The following is a 22,481-nucleotide window of genomic DNA, read 5'->3' as shown; positions in this document are numbered from 1 at the left end:
TACTTACTACAGAAAATATGGTGAAATTTAAATTTTAAATATACTTAATTTGACAGTGTGGAAATGTATTTAAATGTCCAGATCATTTGCAGGGCATAGAAAGTAAAAGTTCAGTGGATATACAGCAGTCTGAAAAGAAAATGCTGAATTTTGGAAAGACATTCAATAAAATAATAATAATTAAAAAAAATCAGACAATCTATGCAGTGCACATATTCATACATGCAAAGTGAGGCATGCCATTGTAGTTCCTCTCTATATGAAAATATCCAATAGCTCAGACTCACTTCCTGTATAAATACAGTATTTGTGTACACAATCAATAATAGATGTAGAAATGTAGAATGCTTACACACTTTTCCTTAGGAAAAAGAATAAACAACTTTTACCATGCAAGAGAGGTAACAGGTTTCATAGATGGCAAAATAACTGAGGACGCTGGAAAAATATACAACATATACTGCGGCTCCTGTGGCAGAGCTGAAGACACACTTCTGTAAAGCCGATATAATGCACAAAAACATGCTGTTGCATAGAAAGTGACAAATGCAGGAGCCCAAGAGTTAGGATGCTAACAAAAAGTACAGATTAACAATCTGCTAGAGATGGTTTAAATACTGTATGAAGATGCATGTCAATAAAGTGACAATTGATGCGTTTCCATTACAAATGTGCGCAAACGTTTTCCGATAATCTGCTGTCGGAAAAACACAATTTTGCAACTGAGGTGTTAACATAAAATAAGAAATTGAATTAAGATCACACATATATAAGCTTGTTTATGTGCTCAATCATTAAAATGAATGCCGATGATGGATCGAAACACTTATGAGTTGTATTCATATTTCAGCCACTGCAGTAGTGCCCATTATCAGACATCAGCGTCGTAAGCTACGTTCACAATACAGCCTGAAGTGACTCAATTATGATTTTTTTTTTTTTTATCAAAACGGATTTTCTTTTTGCCGTGGTCGTTCACGCTTCCAAATATATGAATTGTATGTATTCTCCTGTGTGAACTGCAAACGACCTGAACGTGTCCCGCATGCGCAGTAGAGGGCGCAATGACGTCACACAGAGCGTGCTCGGTGTTTGCGGAAGTACACATGGATGCTAACGGTGGAGCATAGCTTATGATTTTGAAGTTGTCCGACCGGAATCAGTACTTTAGCAATTTAACCCTCATTATAGTCCGCCATGGTTGTTGTTTTTCTTCCTGCTTGCGCGTATCAGGACGCAGAATAGTGACGTTTGTCGAGTATCAGTGACGTTCAGGACCTGGCCGTTGAGACTCGGGTCTCATTAGAAAAGATTGGATAGTATCGCATCAAGTGGTCTGTATCGCATTCGGAAAAAACCCGACCTGTATTGTTCAGACTGTCATGAAAAAATCGGATACATGTCGCATTACGGCAAAACAAAACAAAACAAAAAACAAAACAAAAAAAAAAAACAAAAAAACAAAAAACAAAAAAAAAAAACAAAAACTGAACTAGGTCACTTCAGGCTGCAGAGTGATCGCAGCCTTATTTACTCGTTGAGGGACACGCTCCTTATATTATAGGGCAGGGGTGGCCAAGTCCAGTCCCCGAGAGCCTCCATCCTGCAAGTTTCAGATGCATCCCTGCTTCAACACACCTGAATCAAATGACTGGCTCGTTATCAGGCCTCTGTAGAGCTGATCCTGGTCTGTTGGAATAAGGATACTTCTAAAACTTGCAGGATGGTGGCTCTCGAGGACTGGACTTGGCCACCCCTGTTATAGGGGCAGCTACATATGTAGTGTTTGGGGGAAATTTGAGTCGGTGAGTTTACATTACAGCTACGGATTCAACAAACTCAAGTTTTGACGAATTGTCCGACGCTGAGAGCTCTGGTGGAGCCAGCTGCATGTTGTCCAAGGAGGTCAGTTCCCACAAGTAAGTGTGCTGCTGCTGTATACAAACTGGTTGGATGGAAAAAAGTTTTTCCATTTCTGTTTTGCAAAAAACACCAACTTTGATACGGCTCACAAATCTATAGAAGCCGAGAGAGGACGTTTTCATAAATATTTTTCCCCAATGATTTTCTCAAGATAACGAGGTAATTTTCCATTTTTCTAAGATAACTTCCTGTTTTCCAAATACCCTTTTCCCTGATGGTTTTCTAGAGATAAAGAATTCATTTCCTGATGGCTTTTGAGATCAGGAGTTTTAAATCTCATTACAGCCTTTAGATTGATGCCACATGCGATTGTGCGTAACGGCATGCGTTGAAGGATGGAATGAGGTTTAACACACAGACTAATCATCAGGATTAACTCATTATCTCGAGAAAACCATTGAGAAATTAACTAGTTATCTAAAGAAAACAGGAAATTAACTTGCTATCTCAGGAAACCATTGGGAAAAAATGTATGCGGGAAACAGAAATTTCGAAATTGGCATATGAAATTATTTACGCAATTCCAATTTGCGCAATTTTATGGTTAGTGCTACTGTTGCCAAGTCTAACTCAAAAGTGGACGTTTTCAGTCTGTGAGGTCCAGGCACCATGACTGCTCGGTGCTCTGAGTTTGACCGCCGATGCTGGACCTTCGCGATGACATGCTCTCACTGTCCCTACTTTCCACAGAGTCCCTGTTGCCCAGCAGACACTCCAAACTGGTGTGCTCTGAAGCAGAGGGGTCGCCCAGTGTGAGACAGGGCGCTAAAACATCCATCTGTGGAGATCCCGAATCCAGAGAGGAGTCGAACGGCTGGCCGGGTAATGCAGGCGGTGAAGAGGAGGCAGCAGGGAGGGAGGAGTGCGAGTCGTGGATCTGGAAGGTCAAATTGTGACCTAGAGCATCACTGGAGGTTTGAGGCATTGGGTCCAGCAGGCTGTGTGTGGATGTACCTGCTGGAGCGCTGGGCAGAAGGCAGGCGAATTCATCGCCGTCACTGGAAGGCTGCAGACACAGCGTGGGATGGGACTGGCTGATGGAGATTGGACCAGCACCGAGAGGTCGGGACTCATCCCGACTTGAATGACGCGCCAAGTCAGGACTTCCACCGACATGAAACAGAGATGGGCTGGTCCATACAGGCAAAGTCATGCTCTCAGTGCTATGGCATAAACCTAACTTAGATGAAGAGTTTAGTGAAAGTCGTAGACAGGCATTAGAGACTGGTGTGGTAGACTGGTTGCTATGGGACTGAACAGTTTCGCTGTAGCTCCACTGGGAAGCGACTGGTCCACTTTGGTGGCCCCGGGCTTTGAGACTCTGCGGACTGGTATAAAGGCAGTAAGCTGTGGAGGTGCTGGGGGCTATGGGAGAGCTGGACACCGAATGAACAGAGTGAGGAGTTGAAAGACAGGGGGTTTTGTGGTGGTGGTTTACAGATACATGAGCCTGGAGGAGATGCATCATGTTGTGAAGGCTCTTGGTGAGTTCCGATACTTCTTGGTTTAATACGCCCACCTGTGTAGAGCACATAGGTATGTTATTACCACTAAAAAGCTTTTTACAATAATGTCAAGCAAAGTAAACTTAAAAGAATAGTTCCGAATTGTTGAACTAAGGTTTGAATTCAGTTAAATCCAGTTGGAGGCTAAAGCTGGCAGCTACTCCAATAGCGGACCAAGGTAAAGTGGATTTCTGCAGTCATTAAACCAACTCCAATGTCAAATACATCACTGAGGTCAGTAGCGCCTGCAGCTGCACAGCTGTGCGCACCTTGAGATTTTTCTTTAAGTAAAAAAAATTAAAAATAGTTTGATTATTTTTTATTATTATTATATAACCCTCTTTACTATTAAAACTGTGGAGAAAACAAATCTTGTTCAAAACATCTTGTTAGTGATTCTTGAGAACAGGGACAAAACAGGTCCTATGGATAAAGCACAAAATTTGAATAAAATATACACAAAATATAATTTTTTCAAATACCTGACTAAACTAACCTGGGTCATGTGAGCACAACAATGTATATTTTCCTGGTGTTTGCTGAATATTTTTTTATTTTAAACACTGTAGTCGGTGGATGATGCCTGTAAAAGCCCTTGTCCAGGAGCAGAACTCAACACATTATAATAGTTTAAAATAATTAAAGAAATACTAAAATTATATATTGTGACAATTAAGTATAAGTAGTCATATAAATAATTATAAAAGTATCAATAAATTGAATTAAAAATTATTTTTAGATATTTTCCAACTCCGTTGAAATTTGTCCCTAGTTTTTGTCAACACCGTCAGAAAAGAATGTAAAAAAAATCAGGCATTATTGGGGGGCACCAGAACTTCTGAGGACCCCAAGATGTCGTCTTTTCTCTTCCTATGCTAAGAGGGCTAGTTAGCTCTGGTTAGCTTATGTTATTCTTTAGTTTTTTCTTGTTTTATTCTTAAGTTGCTTGTCACAACCATGATGTGTCAACACCATAACTGACAATTTACAAAACTTTGATGAAATTTTGTGAAATAAAAGCTTAATTTTAGTAAACTGTAAAGATTTCATGGGCCTGATGAGCTACAATATGGCCTCCTTCAGAATAACATCATATATTATTCTATAAATTGAGGTAGTTTGGCTTTTTGTCAACTCCGTCAGAGTTTTTGTGATTCTTTCAGTGAAATTGTTGTCAAATCTCACTTAAATGTAAAATTAATTCATTTTAATTTATTTTACATGAATTGCATTACTTCACATGTATCAGGTATTTCTTTTTTACTCACTAGTTTGTCACCACCTTCAGTTATTAATATTTTTTTTTGTTTCTTTAGAAGCATTTGTCTGTAAAAATGAGTAAAATATCACTAATAAGGTATTTTAAAAATTATTTTATATTTATTTTTGTCAGATGGTGATGACAACGTTCTAGGTCAGGTCAATTAAAAATGTAGTTTAAAAAAAATGTTGCAACTGGGAGTCTGCACCTTAGCATCTTTACATTTCCAAAACATTATTTGTCATATTTGCATACATAAGGTTGAGAAATAATAAAAAAAATATGGGAAAATTAAAACCCATTTTGTCCCTATTCTCAAGAATCACTGTTGTACGAAGTGCACATCTGTGAGTCTGTGGGGGTAAGAATGCCAAATCCTAAATCAGTTTACTTTTATTCATTGGCTTAGCGCTTTTTCTGCAGGCTAAAAATGAATGAGTGGTTGGAAAAGAGAACGAAGAAAGAAAACTCTCCAGGTTTCGCCTACATTGAAAAGTGCTCTTAACAAACATGGAAGTAAAAATGGATCGAAACAAAATGTTTTTAGGTTTGGTAATTGAATTGAACTCAGATTGTAAGGAAGGAGCCCACCACCATATTCCAGTAACGATAAAAAATCCCGAACAGTTTAAATCCTTCAAGTCTTCCCAAAGGAGGGGAATTAATCAGCTTGTGTGATTGAGGTTTATTTGGTGCCTTATGTGTGAATATAACCACAAAGGTGTCCTAATGAGAGAAGAAGAAAAGATGTCTGGAGGGAGGGTTGGGTCAGAAGATCCACCTTAGAGCTGCACACTGTCCTGAGTTTTTCTGAGTCAGCACTCCTGATGTTCTTCTGCATTGCAGAAGTGCCCTGCTGATTAATTAATATTAACTTCTGACAGCACCTTACTGGGTCCATCTGGACGCTTACGCTGCACCAAATGTAGCTCCATTTACAGTCAGATTAGGTGCAAAGCATCAGTCAAGTATAAACAGAGTCAGAAATGATGCAACAAAATACAAAGCACTATTTCTGGCACCCCTGGAAAATATGTTTGTTTTTTAAATATATATTGCAGGAGCATAACATCACAGACTAACTTGCTAATGCTCCTTATATATATTTAGTGTTTAATATATTTATTAGGCGTTTCACATTAAAAAAAAAATCACAATTCCAACAAGAAAAAGAAATAAATAAAAAAAACAACCAACATCCTCGTAAATACAGTCACCTGCGAGGTATGTAGCAAAACAAAATAAAAAATTAAACAATAAGACTCCTTATATTTAATATATATATATATAAAAAATCATCACTTAAGATATAAGGTTCTTTTCTTTTAGTCACTCCTTAAAATGGGAAATACAAAAAAAACAAGCAAGTTACCAACAGTAGTTTGGAAATGAAACAAAAAAAAAGAAAAAAAAAGACATTTTCTCTTCTTTCATCACTAAAATAAACAAGAAAAAATAATTGTGGAAATAGTGACCTTTATTTTTGTGTAACTTGACAAGAAGAAAGTCAGAGAAAAAGGGAAGACACAGACAATATACATTACTTGCTCCTCTACGTTGTAATATTTATTCCCCACTGAAAAAATGTCCTCAAAATAAAGGTTGAAATAATAAAAATAAAATTAAAGAACAAAAATAAATCCTGTTTTCATATAAGATTAATTTGCTTCAAGGCTATTCACACATTGCTACCAGGGGTGCCAATAAGTAAACAAAATCCCAATTTGTGCTTGTGTTAAAATTGGTTATATCACAATATATATTTGCAAAGGTAGAATTTCAAGGCCATGAATCATATTTACCCCTTAATCCTGTTTTAAGTCACTTTACCTTAAGATTTAGCTGAGCTATGCTCTCCTTCACCTCCTCCGTCTCCTGCAGCAGAGTGGCATTTGTTTGTGTGGATTCTGGAGAATTATGAGAAAAAGATAAAACACATAAGAAAAAAAAATACAATCACATCACAGAAATCTTGACTTAATGTGAGTTTTAATAGAACATTGTGGATCTATAGATTCAGAAAAGATAAAATTATTGCTGACTTATGCCCTGTTCTGGTTAAGAATGTGCATATTTTCATTTTTTATAAACTTTTCCCATTTGTGAAAAGTGAAAAAAGAATAAATAGTTTAGAATCTGCATGAATTGTTCTGTAGCAAGAAACTATATGGGCAAATTTACAAAAATATGCAGTTTCTACATTTTATTCACATTTTCTATGCACACCACCTGCTTTTTTCTCTGGATCAATGACACAAACTGCACTGATAATACTGAGAAATAAACACACCAGAGTTACAAGCAATACACAGCTTTTTTGCCTCGGGTTGCAGTTTTCCCCACAAATAAATGGCTGTAGGAATTGGAAAATGTTTCTTCACTGCAAACTCCAGATCCAGAAAGATTGAGACACTCCTCATAATCTATGAACAGAGCTGTTCTTTGAGAATCCAATGCTTTTTGCTTTGGTTGCAGTTTACACAAATATAAATAAATATGTGAAGATTTTTAACTAAACCAAATTAAATGTGGTGAAATGGCATCAGAGCAGCTCTTGTGTGAGAAGTATGTGAAACACAAATGACTCTTTGGACATGTTTAGCATATACAAAAAGCTTTGTGACATCATCCCAGAGAGAGTAATTAGGAAGCACAGTGCACCAGATGAACCATGAAAACAGATAATAGTTTGTAGCCAGCACGTAATAAAATAAAATATTTCTCCATACGTTAGCTCTGAGCAATGCTAAAGCATTAGTCACTGTGAATTTGCTCTTCCTTTTCTCCTTGCTTTAAATTACTAATGTTCCTCAGCAGCAATTATATATGACATAACTTAATTTCTGCTACAATCTGAACCAAAATGCATTTATTCAGAAACATAAGATTTGGAACTTTAAATCTCCTCTTACAAACTTCTCTGCTCACTTGCTCAAAACCAGAAACTGAGAGGTCACCTGGCAACCTCTCAGCCAATAGAATGAAAGTGTTATACAGGGTGTGTTTGTTTTCTTCTAGTGGGTGTACCTGTGTGGCTTCTATCAATTGTAGCACAAGTATCGGCTGAGAGGTTGCCAGGCGACAGTACTTTTTTATTTTGGGGGCGAGCAGAGAGGTTTGCAAGCGGAGATTTGATCCAAGCAGAGTGAAGTTTTGAGCGTGAGGACAAAGGTTTGAGACAGCACAGTGAATATTTGAAGGAGAGCAGAAGTTTTGAGTACAAGGAGTAAGTTTCAAGAAGAAAGACATCAAGTCCTGCTTTCAAACTGAAAATGTTAACAAAAGTAATAAAAGTTTTGAGATCAAGACATGAAGTCTTGCTTCCAAACTGAAAATGTTAGCACAAGTACTAAAAGTTTTGAGATCAAGACACAAAGTCCTGCTTTCAAACTGAAAATGTTAGCAAAAGTACTAAACGTACTAAAAGTACTGAAAGTTTTGATAACAAGACATGAAGTCCTGCTTTCAGACTGAAAATGTGTGCTCTCGAATTATAGCAGAAAAATTCCCCCATATGTTTCGTACCACAAATGCACTGCGAAAACTGCATATTGACTCCAGTAAAGTAAATGAACCGGACCTCGTGTGACCTGAAGCCTACAGACCGCCATCATCAGCAGAAACTCACCCAGTGTGAACCCCGTTCTGACCTCACTTGTCCTTTCACATGTTCTCTGACACCTGGCTGTCTTTCCTTTCTGCTGCGCTCTCAGATTTCCCCAGAAGGAGGCAGGCCTGCCTCACATGCACCCAGTGTTTGAACTCTCCGGTTTACCTCCACGCCATCTGGCCTCCAGCTTACCGCCACGGCTGGGGGGCGGCGGTGTGTCTTACCTGGGGTGATGCCACCTGTTCTGGAGCTGGGCTTGCTGTGCTCCACGGTGAAATGGAACGTGTGGCTGTTGTCTTCGATGCCATCTACAACCCTGATAGGAGGGATGAGGAGATGGAGAATGTGGGTTAACGTTACAGTAGAGCGTTTTCAATTATCATCAGAGACACAAGATGATCCAAGAATGTGCCATGAGAGCTGCAGCTGGCAGACGCCCATGTGGGTTTCGATGTGATGGGATGAGATATTTGAGCTGTATGAACCAGCCCTTACCCACATGTGGAGCTTACTGGGTGATACATTATAGATACAGACGGTAGGAGCAGCAAGATAAGGCCCTCCAGTAATGAAATACAGTGACATCTGCTGTAATATGCATTTACAGGAGTTGTGGGACTTTTGTTCTCATATATTCGAGCATCGTTCTTCTTCGGTGTTTTGTGTTGGAGTGAACTTCAACGCTTCTTTAAAATTATACCTGTGTGCACAATTTGAATTTATTTGGGATTTTCTCTAATCCACACTGTTATTTATGCAGACAGTCACCCTGATGTTTTGTAAAATCTACTTTAGCACTTTGCAGAGAATTCAACTCTCTGTATAAGCATCTATAAGCTCCTAGCATAAACCTGACTGGATATGTGGCCACTCTTATTACTGACACCTTATATCATACGTCTAATAATTTATTAAAACATCATCCTATTCCTCTTCATGTCTCTTGTACCTCTCCTGTCTTCTTGTTCCCAGTGGGTAATTTGTTATGCAGACAGCAGTGAAGAGATTAAAAAAAACACAAATACATCAAGGCTGCAACTGAGGATTCTAGTAACTGATTTTTCTATCCATCAGCCTGAAAAATGGTTTGAATTTTCATTTAACCATTTAAGCCTTTTTATGCCATATCAGAAATACACTAAGATGCAAATAAGTAATTCAATTGCTTTTTTAAATAAGAAAACAAACATTTTAATGCCTAAAATGCAGCAATGTAGCATTCCTACAGTGAATTTGAGTCTAGGAAAGCTAAGTCTATGCCACCTCAGGAGTTTTGGGTAGAACAAATTTATCATGTCTTGTATCTTAAATGCTTTTTTTTTTTTGAACAGGATTGGCTTGAATATGTTATTTTTCTTTTTAGCAAGTGGTCTTTTTAGAGTCTGTATTCTCCATTTACTGACTAATCAATTACTAAATTAGTTGATGATTATTTTAATAATTGATTTATCGCCATTAATTGTTTCAGATACCAAAGATCCATATTAGCTCTAATGATGTGGACGAAGAATTGTACAAACTTCATCAGTTTCAACAGGTAGTTAAATAATAATACTATCAAAATAAACTGCATTATTCAAGTCGTTCAGCTTCATCTTGCCATTTTTACCCAGGTAGAAATACCTAAAGGTAAATATGTCCCGATACCTGGGGCTGAGGTCCGGTGGTGGAAAGCACGTCACCGTTGGGATGAGCAACTTTGCAGGTTTTTGCTCGTCTCCCGGCTCGCCGTTAGCTGAAGTTGAAGCCTGAGTTGGGGTGGATAAGGAAGTGCTGTGCTCTTTTTTTGAAGGTGGCTGAGGGGACAAGCTTTGTCCCAGGAATCCTCGGCTGAGGTTTGGTGAACGGCATCGTCGCAGGGCGTTGAACTGACGCAGCTCGTCCCCTAGCAGGTTGCCCAGGGAGGTGCGGCGAACCGGGCTGGTGAAATTGGGAAGCAGGAGGTTGCGCCGGGAGCGCGTGGCTGGAGAGAGGTGGAAGGCGTCGTCGGGGTCGTCCGACTTCGTCTCAACAATAGGAGGGAGCTTTGGGGACTGCTGGAAAGGAGCACAATAAACGGATACAGTAGTGTTAAAAACATAACATTTTGTCAAATGTCAACATTAAAATCATCAAGCAAACACACATCAAATATGTTGATCAGAGGCAACTCGACACAGGTGGGTTTTAAGCTTTTACTTTGCTGTGGGACCCACGTTTCTCTGCAGTTCTGTCTGAATTCAGCCTCGTTTGACAGTTTTGGGCTTGGAGGACCTCGTCATGGTACAACATCTCCATCACGTTTAAGTCCAAACTTTGACTGCGCCACTCCTAAGTGTTCATTTTTTAAAATTTGCACTACTGCTGTAAACGAAGAGTGCTTTATAACAAATATAAAGAAGTTTTGATGTTAGTACCACTTACCAATTCCAATTTTTTTACTTTGTTATTTCTAAAGAGATTTTTTGAGAGAGTGTGCACTAAAACAATCCTGGTTTGCTCTTTAAAATATGACACCAGGAAATGCAATACATGTTGCAAAAACAGATCCCATCACCCCAGCAGATCAACACAATGCTGAGCAAATATTGATTTTTTTTTAATATTATTGATTTAGAAAGACCCTGTGTCGATTCCAGCTAAAGATTAATCCTGCAATGTGACCTCAGCTCTAAAAATAGCAGGAAGAGATGGGTGAGGGTACGGAACAAGATAAGAAAAGTAGCTCAGAAGATTTCAGAGTTATTGACCCAGTTAGTGAGCTAACACCCGGGACTGGACTGCCCCGTCTCTGCTAAACGAGTTTCAACCTGGAGGGGAAAAACTCGGCCAGACGGTCCCACAGAACCAGCAGCAGCACCGCATGAAAAACAGGAGGGATTGCCTCAAAAATCTACATGGAAACCAGGGGAAATCGCTTTTTCTGCCTTTAATTACACTGTGTGTATAATTATAGGCAACAAGGTGATGCAATCTCATCTTTTAATGCACACTTTCCAACACCAAGCTGCATGAACTTAGTGGATTTAACTTCATCAGGTGATGCGTATTTGTATTTTGTGCAGTTTTAGGAGATCAACACTCTTTTTTCAAGGTGTGAATAATTGTTTCTGGGTAAAATAAAACAAAACAAAACAAAAAAGATTTAAATTACTCAGTTTGCATGTGTAGGTTTTGGATTTCATACACCCGAGATAAATTATTTAAAATATCAAAAGTGGGCCAAGAAATACCTGAAGACAGATTTTATAATCATTTCTATGCACTTCAAAAGCACAAAATCTTACAAAGTAATTTTGGACTAGTTTCTGATTCCACTTAAAATATCTAAACTAATTTAAAAGTAACTTTTCAGCTCATAGAGGCTTGTTTTAAGTAAATAATTCCTTAATACTGACAAAAAAAGAACTTGTACGACTGGCAGATAAATTAACTTGTAACATGGGAAAAATGTGTTATAAGCTAAATAATCTGAGAATAGAACAAGAACTTTTTCATGAATATTAAGAAATTATTAACTTAAAACAAGCCTCTATATGTAGCTGAAAAGTTATGTGTTAGTTATGGTTAAGATATTTTCACTAGAAACTCGATGAGTCGGGACTGAAGATATTCTTTTAAGAAAGACAAAACCTCATCTTTACTTTTTAAATATTCAAGTTTGAGGCTTATTAAAATGTTGGATTCACTGAGAGCGTTGTAGTTGTTTTGTATGAAAATTAATCCTCAATAAAAGGCCCTTTCCATGACCATGCATGCAGTGCAGTGCTCCTGTTTCTGTAACAACGTACTAACACGTTCAGAAAGCGCGTCGTAAAAAGGAATAAAAACCCTTTGAAAAACTGGAAGGGTATTAAATGAATGCAGAACTCACATGGGAAAGTCTGGGCGACTTGCAGAATCTGCTGAAGCCCTGCAGGGACAAAAAGGAAGGGGACAAAAGACGACAAGTTGGGAAAACAGCACTTCTAGTGCGTTTGAAGGCTTTTTTTTTTGAAAATATGGTAAGCTTCTTAAAAGCACAACCGAGTCAAAATATCAGAAATAAGCAGTTTCTGGAGGATCAGTAGAAATGAAATGAACTTGGCATGTAAACCTCAACCTAGAAGAGGTTAAAAGGGCAAAGTGGCAGGAAGAGAGAAGGTCGAATGAAACATTTAGTAAGACGTTCAGATTTGCACAAGTAGATGTGTAAATAATTAACCTTTTCAAATATATTTTCCAGCCTCATCGAGTAAAACCATAAATGTTACAGTAAATGTTAAATTAGAAATCCTTTACCCCACGTGTCAATCTCGAGGCCCGTGGGCCATATGTGGCCCATCGTAGCTTTTTATGTGGCCCTCTAGACTCCAAATTACATGAACAACAAATCTGCAAAATTCACACAAAATCTACAAATTCCCACATTTTTTCTGATTTTTACAGCAAATCTTTCTCAAAATTAACCGAAAACATTGAGTTAAACTTCAGCTTTACTTGATGTCAAGTTATACGGCAATTAATAAAAAGCCACATTAGTGATGATGAATTTTAGAAATTCAAATATTTCTAAAATCTGTGATAAAATCTGTGATTTTGGTTGTTAAAAAAAAAATCCCACAAAAAAAAACAAAAAAAAAAACACGTTAAATCCTGGATGGACTGATCAGTGTGAAAAGATGTTCAATATTATTTTATTTTAAGAAACACTTATTAAATGCTGAAACAAACAGCTACTTATTAACATTTAACAGTTAACTGAGCTTTGTCAACACATTCTGGCCCAACCGGCCCTTTAAGAACATTCAGATTTTTGATTTTTGAAAATGAACTGCTACTTACAGAAAATATTTAATTTCTATCAAAAAGTTAAAAATGCTAATAATTCTCTCCCTGTGTTTTATTTATTTGTTTATCTCCCTCCTCGGGAATTTGACTAATAACTGTCATTTTTTACATCTGCTCCTTGTGAGATGCTAAAATTTCCTATTTGTCATTTACTGCCACTTCAGCTCAATAATGGAAATTCAAATAAACAAGAGTTCTCAAGATTATCCTCAAAAATAATGAAGCCTGGAGTTTTACAGCCAATGAGTCGCAGCTGCAATTACGAACTGATTGCAGTCGGTGTGTTAGCCGCCCCAGATGGTTGTTTTATAACATTGGTAATCACATTTCTTAATAATCTCAACTAATTTAATGCACAACTCAGAAAACGAATGAAACCGGTGGAGGAAAATTGCCAACTATCTTCATCGCAGAACTTCAAAAATAGGAAATGAACTTAAAAGATGAGCTGTTAAAGTTTAAGTTTTTCAGGATGGGTCATTGGTCCACCTTTCTATTTCTGCATATATTTGAATGAATCACCAGATATTTTTCCCCCAAACCTAATTGCTTGTAAGTTTGTTTTTCCACCTGGTGCGTGGCAGAATTAGCTTTGGCTATTAAGCAATGGGGAGGATAATTATTTAGCAATGGTGCGGCCTTCTCTAATCGATGAAAAATGTTCTGCAGGAACTGACAAAGACGCACAGTTAGAGGCCGACAAGCTCTTTGATGCAAGAATGCATTAAATTTAATCCCCGAAGCAAACGGCTGTGTTTAAAAATAAATGATGAAAAGGAAATTAAAGTTTGAATCACTTTAGATTGTGGTAGGCCACATAAAGGATCTCTCAATCTTTGAAGATGAGGATAAATAATAGACTCAAACTAGTGGAAATTTATTAGCGATTAATAATAATAAAATAGGTTTGTGTTGTAATATTGTTGAAGTGTTTCCACTCATCTTCCTCTATTATGTTCTTATTTTAGATGTGCAAACTGTTATACATGAGAATATAACTTTACAAAGCAGCTCCTGATCTGCGTATGTAGGATAATTGGAATTGGGTGGTTTAACATTAAATAGTAAAAATAAATCATAGCGTTCTATTTAGAAAGGAGAAGCTAGAACCACATCTAAATTTAGATCTAGATTTAAAATCTGTGTTTATATATGCTCTCCCGTCCAGTCTATTTAATATTGAACTTTGGACAACAATTTCAGACCATAGATGTGCAAAAGCTGGTAGAAACAAGCTCCTAAACCAAATAACTCTGTGGTTTAAATTGTAGCATTAAGTTAAAACTCAAAGATTAATGAGCTATCAGAACTTAAAAAGAAACAACTTTTATACACTTGCTTCTTGTTGTTAAAGCAACTTCATGAACTTTAATTTCTGAGTTAAAACTAAAACAATTTTCTTGTCGACTTAAACTGCATTTCCAAGGCAGCAGGTGGGCTTTCATTTTCAAGTTAAACCACCTTCAAATGTTTTACAGTGTATTGTTACACTTGATAAAATCCCAAACAGTAGATTTAAATAACTATTCAGATTAGTAACACTGAATCATTACCATTGTAATTTGAAAGCATCAGTTAATCGATTCTACTTGCATTTTAAAACACAACTAGAAAATTCCTGAAGAAATTTAACCGGGGCCTGCCAAAGTGTGCCCGTCGGTTGGAACCCAGCGTTCTGATGCTAAAAATTAGCATCAATGCTAAATGTACTCAACTCAACAGCATGTGGAGAGTTACAAACTTGTTGAATAACATGGACTTATGCCATTCTGCATGTTAAAATTAGTGTATATGCCAAGATGCTAATGTTAGCCTAAATGCTGGCAGTAGCATGTGGAGCATCACTAGCATGTTGTTTTAATTTGGCTTGCTCCATTCAGTATACTAAACATGTCTAATTAATAAGAAAATGAGCTAATAGCTAACTTTAGGGAAAAGGCTAACAAGTGGGATGCACTGAAATGCTAATGTTTGTGCTAATGTGCAAGGCAGTTCACTATCCTGAGGAAAGAAACACAATGAAGGCAAATATTATTGCACTGCCTATGGCGGTGCACTAACGTGGGAGGAATATTGAAGCTTTTATTTTGAAACTTTCAGTAAGCTTCATTTTAAACGACCACACTAATCCAATGTGTAACTGTGCTTTGCAAGGCAGTCATTGCTCTTCCATATGTAATGCTTATGGCAGGCCCCAACAAAAAGCCGATATGGCAACAAGCTTTTTGTTTTATATATACTTTCACTGCGAGTGTGTAGATGATGTGTGTGTCAGTTTTTGATGTCTGGCAGCTATAAGTTTGACCATTCCTTGTTCTTCAACCAGGGGAACGTTGTTAAATCAAATACAATAGCAGAAAAACACTGAAATGAAGAAAATTAACCACTTAAGTTTACATGCATAGAACTGGTAATTTGCCAGTTTAACTTTGCATTGGGGTATCAAAATGTTAAGCATCATTCAGCTTTTGAAGCCCTAATTAATACAGTGGAAGCTGCGTCCCTCAGCCCGACTGACAGAAAGACGTCCTCTAATTAGCAAACCCTTCACAGATGTCTTGTCCTTCCTGTTCCAAACTACAAAAATCAAAACAAGGCGAGGATAAAAAAACCCAAAGATTAAACTAATGAGCAACAAAACTTTCAAACAATGGAGACGACTAGAGGGGATCAAGAGGAACTAACAGACTGCTAACAAGAATCAGTTTTTAGAAAGCATAGGAGAGTTGTCACTTTTATCAGTCACACACCACAGACATCCCACCGTTAATTTGCTTTCAGTTCAGAATAATGCCATGCAAAGCAGCTACCCAACATTTTTGTTGTCTTGTTCAACATTTCAGTCCATATCAGCCATAGCTTTAAAATGTTACGGCTATAAAACCAGGGGTTTCAATCCTGTTAATGAGATATTAGAGAAAGTGCTGCAGTAACTGAGGTAACAGTCAAGAACAAGTACATGAATGAGCAGGAACACGCAGTGCTATGCTAGGCAACACGTAGCAATAAGAATGATGTTACAAAAAAAAGATCATCAGAGCCAGCAGGCAGTTCTGGACTACACAAGCATTCCATTAACATTTTCAGCAACAACTAATGTAAACACTTAAAAGCAGAATAGAAAATATTCACAACAAATCTCAAGTTTTTACATTACTCAGAGGTAGGCAGATTACCCAAAAAGAGTAGCACTACTTCAACAGGGTTTTACACAAGTAAAAGTAAAAAGTCTCCATCCAAAAATTACTCAAGAGTAAAAAGGTATTTGGTAAAAAGTCTACTCAAGTACTGAGTAACTGTTCATATTATCAATCCTTTAATATTTAAAAATTGCATCATCAGAAGGACCTAAATATAAAGTCAAGTGGAAATTTTGGTATTTTAAGGACAGAAATGACAGTAATTCATGCAAGTGAAAAACAAACAAACAAACAAAATAAATAAATTGTTTCCAAATCAGTTCCTTTCAATAAAAAACTAAAACCTTAACAGAAACTTCAGGTGTGTGTCTGTGTCTGGTGAATTTTTGGTTAAAACACGTTTGAAGTTAAAGAATCCAGAAATTTTACTCAAGTACGAGCAGCGATACTTCATAACAAAATTACTCAAGTAAAAGTAAAAAGTACAGCATAGTAAAAGTACATTTAAAAAAAATTACTCAACTTTTCTTTTCTGTTATTTAATCTCATGATTTAATAATAACACTTATGGTTTAACATTCATTTAGCAAAGCTACTTAAGCGCAGGAGCACATACTGTGCTGGTTGTGGGTTTGTTATGTTGATTAGACTTAAAAAAAAACCCAACAAGAAGTAAGGTACTTGAATTAATGAATTCTTATTACACAGTTCATTAGCTGTGTTTGTCATATTAGCATAATGTTTAATTTACCTCCTTATAATGATTGGAAAAGCAGAAAAGTGAAGAAAAAACCAAAAGGAGAATACATGTTCACATCTTACACTCCAGGGCTTGTATGCGTTGTGAATTTGTGAAGTAAAACTAAACTAAATTGAATTTATTCAGCAACTGTTGTAGCCGTATGAGATAGTAGGATACATTTTTCATATTTTCATTCATAAAGGCATTTTCTTAGCTAAATCAACATAATAATGGGAGCTTCTTTACGCAATTTATACTTGAAAAATACAGATATTATAAAATGCAGATTGCTGAGTGATATTGGCTCAGACTTTACGATTTAGGGCAGCGGTGTCAAACTCAGCTTCATTTTGGCCCATGTCAAAAATATGAATCCTCTTAAAGGGCCTGGTTGTGCCAGAATGTGTTGATAAAACCAATTTAGCTGTTAAAATATCAATAAATATATGTCCCATTAGGATTTTGTGATTGTTTTTGTAGCTTTTTGTAATCAAAATCACATATTAAAAATATTTGTAAGGAATTTTTATATTTACGCTAATATGTGATGTTAAATGTGACTTTTTATTGCTAGATGTATCAGTTGCAGACTGAAAACATTGTCAATTAAACTCCACAGTTTTGACCAATTTTGAGAAAAAAGGGCAGTAAAATCAGAAAAAATGTGGGGACCTGTTGAATTTGGAGGACTTGTGAAAAACTGGAGGGATTTGTTGTCGTAATTTGGAGTCTGGAAGGCCACATAAAAAGCTGCAGCGGGCCAGATTTGGCCCCCGGACATTGAGTTTGACACATGTGGTTTAGGGTGACATAAAACTTGTTTTTTTTTTTTTGGTAAAAGGCTGTGGTTTAAGATGCCCGGTTTTCTAATGTAATCGGATGCATGTTCCCATTTTCTCTCTATATTATAGTAGTTATGTAAGGTTTTCTGAAATGACTGCTGGTTGTCAGGCAGCACAGAGCAGCATCCTGCTGGGCTTTGGGGAAATGAAATGATATGCCTGCCTGACATTGGCACCCACTCATAGTAATTGGTCTTTGGTTGCTGTGGCAGAACGAGACTCGTGTAGGGTGACAAAGCCACCTTAGGGGGCAAAATTGTATTGCTTAGTATGTCCTGTTCCACACTGTTTGGCCACGTTTGTGTGCTAATGGTAAAAGTTTTTATGTTTTTAATCTATGGATTTACTTGCAATGATTGTTTATTTTTACAAACAATAGCAGGGTTCCAGTTCTCTACTAGTTTTTATGTTAAGTTTTCATGCACACACCTTGCAGAGCTGCAACATGGATCTTTCTTAATTTTTGGGTGATGTTTTTCATTCACTAGGATAAAAAAAGACTGTATTAGCTGCAGAAACTCAAGTGAGCTTCTCTTCAAAAACCTTCCGATTGTTAAGCCACATTCAGCGGACATTGTGCCGTTACCTAGCAACCCAAGCGGAGCTCCAGCACTTTTATTCAACCGATTTTACTACTGTATGTGCTGTACAACAGCTGCTGGAAAAGACAAGTGTTTTGTTGTTGACTTGCCATCCAGAAACTACTTGCTGCATTCTTGTTGGTTGTGCAGGAGCCTCTATTTCTGCTTTTCAAAGATGTGCAGTTGTATAATTGCGCATCTGTTTTCAGACGTTTCCATGTGTGAATGTAAACGTTGAGTTGGGGGGTGTGGCCAGCAGCAGTGTGTTTGTATTTAAAGTGACAGGAAGCCTTAAACCAGCTCATTCAGAACTGAGCAGACTAAAATCTCATTTATGCAAAAAAAATTAATGAATATGTTTTGTGTAGCCCATAAAACTATCTTAACCTGTTCAAGGAAGCATAATAGATAACTTTCAACCCTTCCTGACTGAACGTAGCGGCAACGATGCAGTCAAATTTGCAGTACCGTAATCCCGCCACATGTTGCGCTACCTGAAAAATTCCAACAGTTTCTGAAAGGGGAGACGTTGCGCTTTCCAGCTGATATCAAGTTATTACGGTAATTTCACTCCCATCTTAGCAGGAAGTGAAATTAATCTGGTGCAACACTCTTTTAATAGATGGTAAATTGCAAAAATAACTTGCTAGATGTTGAAAGTTCCGGTTGTTATGGATATAAATGGGGAAATATATTTACTCACAGGACATTTAAAGAACTTTGTGCAATTAAAATAAGCAAAAATATCCAGGCAGAGATTTGAAACTTAGGTCTAAAAGGGTTAAGAAATGTCCTGTTCTCAAACAACTGAGTCTCCTTTTGACCAAATGTTACCCAGCTGCAGAGGCAATAAATATAACCCCCCGAAAAACAAAAACAAAAAACACAAATCCAGGTAGTAAATTTGCAATTTTGATTAAATACAAAACAATCCTCTTGTTTTGCTGGTACCTCGTCTTGGCTGCCTTCACGCAGGTTATAGGTGATGTTGTTGTGGATGTCGGTGGTGAACACGCTGGCGTACTCTGGGTACAGCTCCAGCACCTCTCTCAAGCCGCGCACACTGATGTACTGAAGGTCACAGTAGGTGAGCGCCTTCACATCCGCATTTGTCTTTATCACCTGGTCAGTTCCAGGCAAGTCAGACCCGATCAGATCCCCTTTTCCTAAAATCCCAAACATCAACAATCACTTTCCTGCTCTCGTTTATCTCTTATGAACATGTTTCTGTGCAGGTTTGCCATAAAACAGACCTAATATCGCCAGCACCATGCTGTCCTTCAGCACCTCCAGGGAACCGGAGCAGACAAAGTAGTTGGCATGCAGAGCGTCGCCCTGACGGATCAGGTACTCCCCAGGTACGCAGAAAGAGGTCTTAATATGAAGGGAGAGTGAGCGCAGGCAGCCTCGGCTGGCCCCTTTAAAAACCGGCAGCTGAAGGATGTCCTTATTCAAATGCATGGCGATGTCGGCCCGCAGCTCATCTGGGAAGTCGTGCAGGAGCTGGGGATATTTGATGTAATAAGGCGCAGAGTAGTTGGAATATTTTAAATCAGTTGATGGTGTGAAAGGGTTGTGAGGGGATTTCACACACACACAAACAAAATCATCATTTCTTAATCTTTAAGTCATTGGGGGACGGCATCTTGTGAAAACAAAGGAGACTCCCACCTCGTTGGCATCGATGCCGTTGTTGACAGACCATGTGGTCTGGAAGTACTCCAGCATCCGCTGCTTAAGCTGCTGGGGCAGACGGTGAACACGGATGAAGTCCTTCAGGTCGTTCATACGCGTGTGGTAGAGGGAGCGGCGTGAGTACATGCGCTGGATGATGGCCGTCACATTACCGAAGACGACAGCGTGCATCAGAGCTGGGGCAGATGGAGGCAGTAATGATAGCAGTTCGGCTGAGACACATGAACAACTCAGCAAAGTTTTTCTCTTTGTCGGACAAAAAGGTGAGCTAACTCAAAAGAAAGCGGGAAAACAGAAAACAGGAAAAATCCTTACAGAATCTCTTGTTTTGGTGTCATCTTTAGATTCTTTTTTATTTTAAAGCACAGATTCTTGCTGGGGCTGCTTGAACATTCAGACAAACCGCAAATTCAATAATGGCAGAAAAACAGTTCCTATGCATGTAATGGGATTTACAAATTATACACGCTCTCGTTAAAATAAAAGAATTAAATCTGAATTATATCCAATATTAGATATGTACAAAAGATTAAATGCTGAGTCAAATGCAATTACAGTCAACCAAGAAAAATGTTTTGGTTTTAACTCAGAAGTTGTCTAAACATTAAGTTCATTAATCTTGAATTGTGAGTTTTAACTTAATGCTGCAATTCAAACCAAATAATTATTTCACAATATGCAAGAGAAAAAACTGTCCTCACCCAGTTAAAGAGCCACAAATAAAATCTCTTTAAAGATTAAACTAAAGATAAATATAAATATAAAACTTTGATCCCAAAACTCTCGTTTGGAGCTCAAATAAATTCAGCCCTTTGAACTTTTAAAGTTTTATTTGCTCTTTCATCCATAGGGATTTGACACCAAGTCACTGCTGTGTTTACATCATCATCATGATTCGTACAGGCAGTAAAATAAACCCATGATAATCTGCTGGGCTGCCGCACTTATTATTGCCACCTCAGCTGAAATAATCTGTTTCTGAAAGATGGTGATTGCATCAAGCTGCGTCTCCAAACCCAGCCAAGCGGTTCTACCCGACTCCTGCTGGATTTCTTGGACTGTCGTACAAAACAGAGACAGAGAGCGAGAGAGAGAGACAACCTGGTGTCAAACGTACCACCAATGAGCATGGTGCAGATGGAGAAGATCTTCTCGGCGTCGGTGTTGGCGCAGACGTTCCCGAAGCCCACACTGGTCAGGCTGCTGAGGGTGAAGTAGAGAGCAGCGATGTAGGAGCTGCGGACCGTCGGGCCGCCCACTGTGCTGTTGATGTACGGAGTCTCCAGACGTTTGCCCAGCTCATGGAGCCACCCTGGGGAGCAAAGCAAGACCGTTTCAAAAAGCTCTCTCTCATTGTGTCGGTCAGGAAAACGACTGATCTCAGTGAAAGGATGGAGAGAAAAGCTAAAATCATTGCCAGCTTCTGTCTGTATGTGGGTATTTGCCAAAATGAGGATATGGACAGTAATAGCAAGCTGGCATTTTAAAACTGGATGGCTACAATTAACCAGTTTTGGGGTAAATACAGACATTAGATTTTAAATAGAGTCAAACATAATCAAAATAATCTGGTATTAATCTAATCCACATTTATTCAAGACAGATAAAGGCAGAGGAAGCCCATATAAGAAAAACTAACTGAACTTTACCAGCTTTTAAAACCACTTTATGAACAATAAATCACTTTTGTTGGAGTTTATTATTTTCTCACACTGCTGCAGAGGAAATTTGCCCCAGACTCTGCCTCCAGTTTCATTGCTTGCATGGCCTACTTTGTTCCTGGGTTTAAGGGAAAGATTGATAACTTCCCATCTGGCTCCAGAAAACTTTGGTGTACAGAAAATATTACGCTGAGCCCCAAACATCCTCCATCTGTGCACCATACTGCAGATATGCTGTTTGGTTCAATTCAGACCTAACTTCTGTCAAATTTACAAACTTTGTCCAAATTCTACCATCTTTAAATGTAACAATTTAACATGTTAATTATATATATATATATATATATATATATATATATATATATATATATATATACATATATATATATAAATATAAAAGCCGTACCGGGCTATAGCCGCTGGTATCTCGGTTTTCCACAAAATCTGGTGGATTTATTAAGGACGCAGCTCTCTGTCTCCAATGGCGAACCATGGATTCATTCACGCCGAACTTACATGCAGCGGCTCTATTTACTACCAGATCAACAGCCTTCAACTTAAAGCTGCATCATATGAATTTCTTCGTGTTGTTTCCATGATGAGCAGGTACGAGTTTGAAGAAATTTCTCCGTCGTGCCTGCTGCTAGCATGTGCTTGTTCTAAATGAAAATTAGCATGTTCTTTGATTTCCAATTTTGACTTCTAATGATTC

General features: G+C 37.9%; 1 protein-coding gene across 2 annotated transcripts in view; it reads right to left on the bottom strand.

The window, feature by feature from the left end:
• Positions 1–1,898: 1,898 nt before the first annotated feature.
• The window catches only part of kcnh4b (potassium voltage-gated channel, subfamily H (eag-related), member 4b), a 53,854-nt gene continuing 33,271 nt past the window's right edge, over positions 1,899–22,481 (bottom strand). Inside the window, exons 8-16 of one of the 2 annotated variants that reach the window (XM_015036276.1) lie at positions 21,226–21,420; positions 20,085–20,284; positions 19,667–19,916; positions 19,365–19,579; positions 12,153–12,191; positions 9,947–10,332; positions 8,524–8,615; positions 6,520–6,596; positions 1,899–3,442 (exon numbers count right to left, since the gene is read on the bottom strand). In XM_015036276.1, the coding sequence (XP_014891762.1) occupies positions 2,510–3,442; positions 6,520–6,596; positions 8,524–8,615; positions 9,947–10,332; positions 12,153–12,191; positions 19,365–19,579; positions 19,667–19,916; positions 20,085–20,284; positions 21,226–21,420 (2,387 nt within the window). In that variant the 3' untranslated portion in view covers positions 1,899–2,509. Of the gene's footprint in view, positions 3,443–6,519; positions 6,597–8,523; positions 8,616–9,946; positions 10,336–12,152; positions 12,192–19,364; positions 19,580–19,666; positions 19,917–20,084; positions 20,285–21,225; positions 21,421–22,481 lie in introns of both variants that reach the window. The other variant, XM_015036269.1, reaches the window with a different exon arrangement.

The sequence above is a fragment of the Poecilia latipinna genome, unplaced genomic scaffold (assembly GCF_001443285.1).
Source record: "Poecilia latipinna isolate Pla-1442-1.1 unplaced genomic scaffold, P_latipinna-1.0 Scaffold22, whole genome shotgun sequence".
NCBI lineage: Eukaryota > Metazoa > Chordata > Actinopteri > Cyprinodontiformes > Poeciliidae > Poecilia > Poecilia latipinna.
The sequence above is the reverse complement of the archived record's forward strand: the minus strand, read 5'-3'. Positions and strand labels throughout refer to the sequence as shown.